Source organism: Epinephelus moara, chromosome 19 (assembly GCF_006386435.1).
Source record: "Epinephelus moara isolate mb chromosome 19, YSFRI_EMoa_1.0, whole genome shotgun sequence".
NCBI lineage: Eukaryota > Metazoa > Chordata > Actinopteri > Perciformes > Serranidae > Epinephelus > Epinephelus moara.
The window spans coordinates 41,544,156-41,551,582 of NC_065524.1; the positions used below are offsets into that span (position 1 = coordinate 41,544,156).

Consider the following 7,427-nt stretch of genomic DNA (forward strand, 5'->3'; position numbering starts at 1 on the left):
GTTAATAATTCCTGTTTATTTAACTATATATTTGTAAATACTATTGTTTAAATTTCTTATATTTTCACGTATCTTTCCTCTCTTGCAAGGAGCACCTGTAACATAAATAATTTCCCCTCGGGGATCAATAAAGTATTTCTGATTCTGATTCTGATTCTGATGAATCTGATAAAGGATTTTATTACCAGGGATTTTAACATGCAGATCTGCTCACAGGTTTACTGATGATTCATCAATCAGACCCTGACTCCACGCTCAGCTCAGGGTGCAGAAAACATCAGGAACTCCACCAGGACACCGCCGCCGAGCTAACCACACCCTCTCTGACCACACTCTCTCTGACCAAACCCTCTCTGACCACACCCTCTCTGATCAAACCCTCTCTGACCACACCCTCTCTGACCACATCCTCTCTGACCAAACCCTCTCTGACCACACCCTCTCTGACCACACCCTCTGTGACCACATCCTCTGTGACCACACCCTCTCTGACCACACCCTCTGACCAAACCCTCTGACCAAACCCTCTCTGACCAAACCCTCTCTGACCACACCCTCTGACCACACCCTCTGACCACACCCTCTCTGACCAAACCCTCTCTGACCACACCCTCTGACCAAACCCTCTCTGACCACACCCTCTGACCAAACCCTCTATGACCACAAAAAAAAATCATCACATATCATCTCTGATAATGGTTTATTAATTTAAAAACACATTGAGCTCGTTTAGCACACTATTTCATGTAGTTTTTATCTGCTGGAGGGTCGCGTAGGGGAGCGTAGCGCGACAAAAATAGAAGAGCTGCATAAAATATAGAGTTGTCGCGCGACAGACGGGGGTTGTGGCGCTGCTCCCGTTGCCGGTGGAGCCGCTGTAATTGATTAACGGGGGCGAGCTGCTACGGGACTTGTGCTGCAGACGTGTCACGCTGCTGAGCCCGGCCGTACGGTCCCTCGCCGCCTCCTGCGTGCCTCGCTCTCAAATGACTGTGCATACTTGTTGTAGACTTGTGATACGCAAGCTTTGCCTCGCAGAGTTTGCACTGCACCTCATTTTCGTTTATTTTGTCGAAGTTGTTCCACATGGAACTTTTTGTTGACTGTAGTACACTCTGCATGTTTCTCCTGTTTGTAGAAGAGCATCAAACTAGCTGGTAGCCCATCTCACATCGCTGTAGCAATCCTATACTGCCCTCGTGCGGTTAGGAGCTGAATTGCATGTCAAATAAAGGCCCTCGTGCGGTTAGGAGCTGAATTGCATGTCAAATAAAGGGGGGAAATAAGACGACGAATAGTAAAAGTCGTATTAAAAAAATCGATTTTTCAAAATAAAACGACTATTCGAAAATTCGAAAATCGTGACCCATCCCTACCAGCAACCACTACCACCAGTTTCTCCTCCATTGTTTGCTGACTGTAAACTTGTTGTCATGACCACCACAGAAGGCCCGCCTCTCAAATCAGTCTGACCCTGCAGACACTCCAGGTCAAACTGAGACCACACTCTTCTATGACGCTCAGTATCTTAACCGGTCGGTTAAGTCAGTTTGTGCTGCAGCAGACAGACGGTGAGACTTGTTGTTTTGTTGTCAGTTCAGAGGGGGGAGGAGTCAGCAGTCAGTGATGTCATCAACCAGCATTATAACCTGCTGTCAATCATTTGGACCCTGACAGGTCCTACAGAACCTGAAGCTGATTGGTCTGACAGTCTGAGGGACACTCACCTGCCAGCAGTCTGCAGAGCGGCAGGTGAATGGACACTTTGTCCTGAGACACCTGGTACCTGAACGTCTCCACGCTGTGACCCGCCAGGTTCAAGCTGATTGGCTGCTCACCGTCTGGGAGGCCGCTGTGACAGTGACTGAGCGCGCTCAGACACTTCTTATAGGCCTCGATAAGCACGTGCTCCTGAAACACACACACACACACACACACACACACAGGTCAGATCAGAAAGAATTTCCAGTGTTTCCCCTACCATTATATAAGGGAGATCATCTAAGGTCACCTTTCCTATGGAACAGGTCTATACCTTGTCCTTTTATTAAACTAACTAAATAGCCTTATGTTATTTATCTTATTTACATGACAGCATGTCATTTCTGTCTCTACATGGTCACGCATTTACGATTCTCCTCTGCTGTCTGTATCACGCGCACACACACACACACACACACACACACACACACACACACACACACACTAGTGCACTGTTCGGGCTGCATTTTCCTGACCGAACCTGACCCGGGTCCAAGACAATTATAACCGAGTCCAGCCCGAACCCGCAGCACGGCACACTCAATGGAGCTGAGCCTGTGTTGCGTTCAGGTGCTGTCACATAAATAACAAATTCCAGCACTTAAACAGACCATAGCACAACACAGCAGCCTGTCAAGTGGGCCGAACCTGAGCAAAATTTTTGATTTCTTATCCGATCCCCCCCCCCCCCCCCCAAAAAAGCTGTAAACCTAGGGGAAACACTGGTCCATGTGGGACAAATCCAGGAAGTAAACAAAACGTTGAAGAAGAATACACTTGCAAGAGGTCAGAACACGTTCTCACCACAAACCAACTGCACCAGAGTTCGTTTGTACCCGGACCAAGACCACCTCTTCAAGAAGGTCTTGGTCTACACAGTGTGTAGTATCAGCACAGTGTGTGGTATCAGCACAGTGTGTAGTATCAGCACAGTGTGTAGTATTAGCAGTGTGTGGTATCAGCACAGTGTGTGGTATCAGCACAGTGTGCAGTAGGGTGCCTTCTGCGCTAGGGGGGTCCGGGGGCATGCCCCCCCACATAAAATTTTGAACATTTGACATCTAAATGAATTAATCTGGTTGGGGCCGGGCAATTTTAGGCAATTCTGAGCAACAAGAGGCAGAATAGGAAGACAACAAAAACGTCTGCATTAAAATGTACATTTTACATCAGTTGAGGCTTGAACTCACAACCTTTGACATCAAGGAGCATCTTCTATCGCTCTGAATTGCAGCCCCCAACCTGTAGCCATTTCTGTGTGTGTGTGTGTGTGTGTGTGTTTTCATCTCTCTCGTGTCTAGACCAAACTGAACAAATATTTATAGACGGACAAGCAACATCATAATTAAACAGACTTTTATTTTTAGAATTTATTTTATTTTGAAAATTGGCCGGATTCTCTCGTCTTTTCTGTGTCTGACTTCCTGTTTGGTACGATCCACTCTATCCAGCTTAACAGAAGCGCTCGCAGCTCGCGTGAACCAGATAGACCAGACGCCGAACTGAATCACAGCAGTGCGCGAGCCTCCGTGGGCGCTCCGCTTTGCTCAGCGGCCTGTGTGGACAGTCAGAAAGGTTAACATGGGCGCCGATTGAAAACTGCCTCCGCTGCTGGGCGCTGCACTTTGAATATTCCTGCGCCGGAAATCCAGCACCGTGCCGGAGAACTTCAAGCCCTGGTAGTATCAGCACAGTGTGTGGTATCAGCACAGTCTGTAGTATTAGTACAGTGTGTAGTATTAGCACAGTGTGTGGTATCAGCACAGTGTGTAGTATTAGTACAATGTGTAGTATCAGCACAGTGTGTGGTATCAGCACAGTGTGTAGTATCAGCACAATGTGTGGTATCAGCACAGTGTGTAGTATCAGCACAGTGTGTAGCATCAACACAGTGTGCAGTATTAGCACAGTGTGCAGTATCAGCACAGTGTGTGGTATTAGCACAGACTGTAGTATTAGTACAGTGTGTAGTATCAGCACAGTGTGTAGTATCAGCACAGTCTGTAGTATTAGCACAGTGTGTAGTATCAGCACTGTGTAGTATTAGTACAGAGTGTAGTATTAGTACAGCGTGTAGTATTAGTACAGTGTGTAGTATTAGCACAATGTGTAGTATTAGTACAGTGTGTAGTATTAGTACAATGTGTAGTATCAGCACAGTGTGTGGTATCAGTGTGTAGTATTAGTACAGTGTGTGGTATCAGTGTGTAGTTTTAGTAGAGTGTGTGGTATCAGCACAGTGTGTAGTATCAGCACAGTGTGTAGTATTAGCACAATGTGTAGTATTAGTATAGTGTGTAGTATCAGCACAGTATGTAGTATTAGTACAGTGTGTAATATCAGCACAGTGTGTAGTATCAGCACAGTGTGTGGTATGAGCACAATGTGTAGTATTAGTATAGTGTGCCGTATTAGTACAGTGTGTAGTATAAGCACAGTGTGTAGTATTAGCACAGTGTGTAGTATCAGCACAGTATGTAGTATTAGTACAGTGTGTAATATCAGCACAGTGTGTAGTATCAGCACAGTGTGTAGTATCAGCACAATGTGTAGTATTAGTACAGTGTGTAGTATCAGCACAGTGTGTGGTATCAGCACAATGTGTAGTATCAGCACAGTGTGTAGTATTAGTACAGTGTGTGGTATCAGTGTGTAGTATTAGTACAGTGTGTGGTATCAGCACAGTGTGTAGTATTAGTACAATGTGTAGTATCAGCACAGTGTGTAGTATTAGCACAATGTGTAGTATTAGTACAGTGTGTAGTATCAGCACAATGTGTAGTATTAGCACAATGTGTAGTATCAGCACAGTGTGTAGTATCAGCATTGTGTGTAGTATTAGTACAATGTGTAGTATTAGTACAGTGTGTAGTATTAGTACAGTGTGTAGTATCAGCACAGTGTGTGGTATCAGCACAGTGTGTATTATCAGTGTGTAGTATCAGTACTGTGTGTAGTATCAGCATAGTGTGTGGTATCAGCACAGTGTGTGGTATCAGCACAGTGTGCAGTATTAGCACAGTGTGTATTATCAGTGTGTAGTATCAGTACTGTGTGTAGTATCAGCACAGTGTGTGGTATCAGCACAGTGTGTATTATCAGTGTGTAGTATCAGTACTGTGTGTAGTATCAGCATAGTGTGTGGTATCAGCACAGTGTGTGGTATCAGCACAGTGTGCAGTATTAGCACAATGTGTAGTATTAGTACAGTGTGTAGTATTAGCACAGTGTGTAGTATCAGCACAGTATGTAGTATTAGTACAGTGTGTAGTATTAGTACAGTGTGTAGTATTAGTACAGTGTGTAATATCAGCACAGTGTGTAGTATCAGCATAATGTGTAGTATCAGCACAATGTGTAGTATTAGTACAATGTGTGGTATCAGCACAGTGTGTAGTATTAGTACAATGTGTAGTATTAGTACAGTGTGTAGTATCAGCACAGTGTGTAGTATCAGTGTGTAGTATCAGTACTGTGTGTAGTATCAGCATAGTGTGTGGTATCAGCACAGTGTGTGGTATTAGCACAATGTGTAGTATTAGCACAGTGTGTGGTATCAGTGTGTAGTATTAGTACAGTGTGTGGTATCAGCACAGTGTGTGGTATTAGCACAGTGTGTAGTATTAACACAGTGTGTAGTATCAGTATAGTGTGTAGTATTAACGCAGTGTGTAGTATCAGTACAATGTGTAGTATTAACAAAGTGTGTAGTATTAACATAGTGTGTAGTATTATCACAGTGTGTAGTATCAGTACAATGTGTAGTATTAACAAAGTGTGTAGTATTAACATAGTGTGTAGTATTAACACAGTGTGTAGTATTAGCAGTGTGTAGTATTAACATTGTGTGTAGTATCAGTACAATGTGTAGTATTTTCACAGTGTGTAGTATTAGTACAGTGTATAGTGTCAGTACAATGTGTAGTATTAGTACAGTGTGCAGTATTAGTACAATGTGTAGTATTAGTAGATAGTGTGTAGTATTAGTACACAGTGTGTAGTGTGGTGTGTAGTCCAGTCTTACGTCCGTGGAGCACCACTCCTGGATCATGGAGATGATGTGAGTCAGTTTCATCTGCAGAGTGAACGCTGCCTCCCACTCAGGCTCCATCTCTATATGCTGTCCCACCTGTCTCACCACCGGGTCCATACCCTGAGACACAGAGACAGACACACAGGGTCAGAGACAGAGACAGACCTGTCCAGGTACAGGTGTGTCCTGTCTCCAGGTGTGCCTTACCTGCATACACTTGAGCAGCTCCAGAAAAGCGTCCAGACCTTCTAGAAACTTGATTCGGAGCTGTTGGCTCCACTCAGAGGGACGACTGATGAGGACGTACCTGGACACACAGACACACCGTCAACCTGTTGTCCAACTCAGAAACTCGTCTCCGTGTCTTCAGAGGCTTTATGTCATTGTTTGTTTGTTCCTGGTTTTTGTGTTGATTTAAAGGATAACTTCGGTAATTTTCAATCTGGGCCCTATTTCCCCATGTGTATGTGTGCGTATGATTCATAGGTACAACTCGTTCTAAAATTGGTTCAGTATCGAGGGAGGCGGATGCAGCCGGCAGCCGCGAGGTAGATATGGGAGCAAATGCGTCCCGTATAAGTTTGTGCATTAAAAGTGCTTTTTTTTTGCCACTGACCGGTTCAGATCGCCAGTGCCATCTCTGTAAATAGCATACTAAGCGTTTCCCTGACCCTTCACTTCCTCTGGGCTGTGACGTCATCTCGCGAGAGCTTTGCTTGTTGCTGGAAGAAAACAGAGGAGCCATGCTGAGCGCTGCTCAGAGAGGTGCTGGTTGTCCCGGAGTACAATTGAGAGTTTTACTGCATCGGTATCATGGCTGCATATTTACCCGATTTCGAGAATGAGGATGAGCCCTTTTATTATGATGGCCGCCCGTACTTACTTGAGCCCGAGTATACGGACGAGGAGCTCCAACAAATTGAAGAGCAGACGAGGATAGAGAGAGAGGGCCAACGAGCAGACGAGGGTGAAGCAGCAGCTGCACGAACGCGAATCTCTGAGGACTGGTGGTGCTCCTGTGGTTGCTGTGACTCCATTGCCCACAGAGGAAGAATGTCTGTGTTGCAATGAGTGGGACCTGTTGCCCAATATTAATGGTCTCGATGTGTCCTGGGATGATACAGAAACTACCAAACACTGTGTAACTACGTTAGAGGATTTCCCCCCTCTGATCAACAGGGCAGTGCTGGATACCTTTTTTCATGTGCCCAAAATAAATTGGAGGAGGCGGCCATGTAATACTGATACCTAGAATTGTCTCCGAGACGCACATTTACTGTTGCATACTTTGCCCTCGTATATATCGTACCCTGTTTTCTTCCAGCAACAAGCAATCAATCAATTTATTTATAAAGCCCAATATCACAAATCACAATTTGCCCCACAGGCAAAGCTCTCGCGAGATGACGTCACAGCCGGGAGGAGGTGAAGGGTCAGGGAAACGCTTAGTATGCTATTTACAGAGATAGCACTGGCGATCTGAACCGGTCAGTGGCGAAAAAAAGCACTTTTAATGCACAAACTTATACGGGACGCATTTGCCCCCATATCTACCTCGCGGCTGCCGGCTGCATCCGCCTCCCTCAATACTGAACCAATTTTAAAACGAGTTGTACCTATGAATCATACGCAC

The 7,427-nt window shown here is 45.1% G+C and overlaps 1 protein-coding gene across 1 annotated transcript in view; it reads right to left on the minus strand.

Moving 5' to 3' along the window:
• ubr2 (ubiquitin protein ligase E3 component n-recognin 2) overlaps window positions 1–7,427 on the minus strand; it is a 64,096-nt gene that overhangs the window by 27,557 nt on the left and 29,112 nt on the right. The window contains exons 15-17 of the mRNA XM_050070566.1: window positions 6,002–6,101; window positions 5,786–5,914; window positions 1,728–1,911 (exon numbers count right to left, since the gene is read on the minus strand). Coding sequence (XP_049926523.1) covers window positions 1,728–1,911; window positions 5,786–5,914; window positions 6,002–6,101 — 413 coding nt within the window. The remainder of the gene's footprint in view (window positions 1–1,727; window positions 1,912–5,785; window positions 5,915–6,001; window positions 6,102–7,427) is intronic.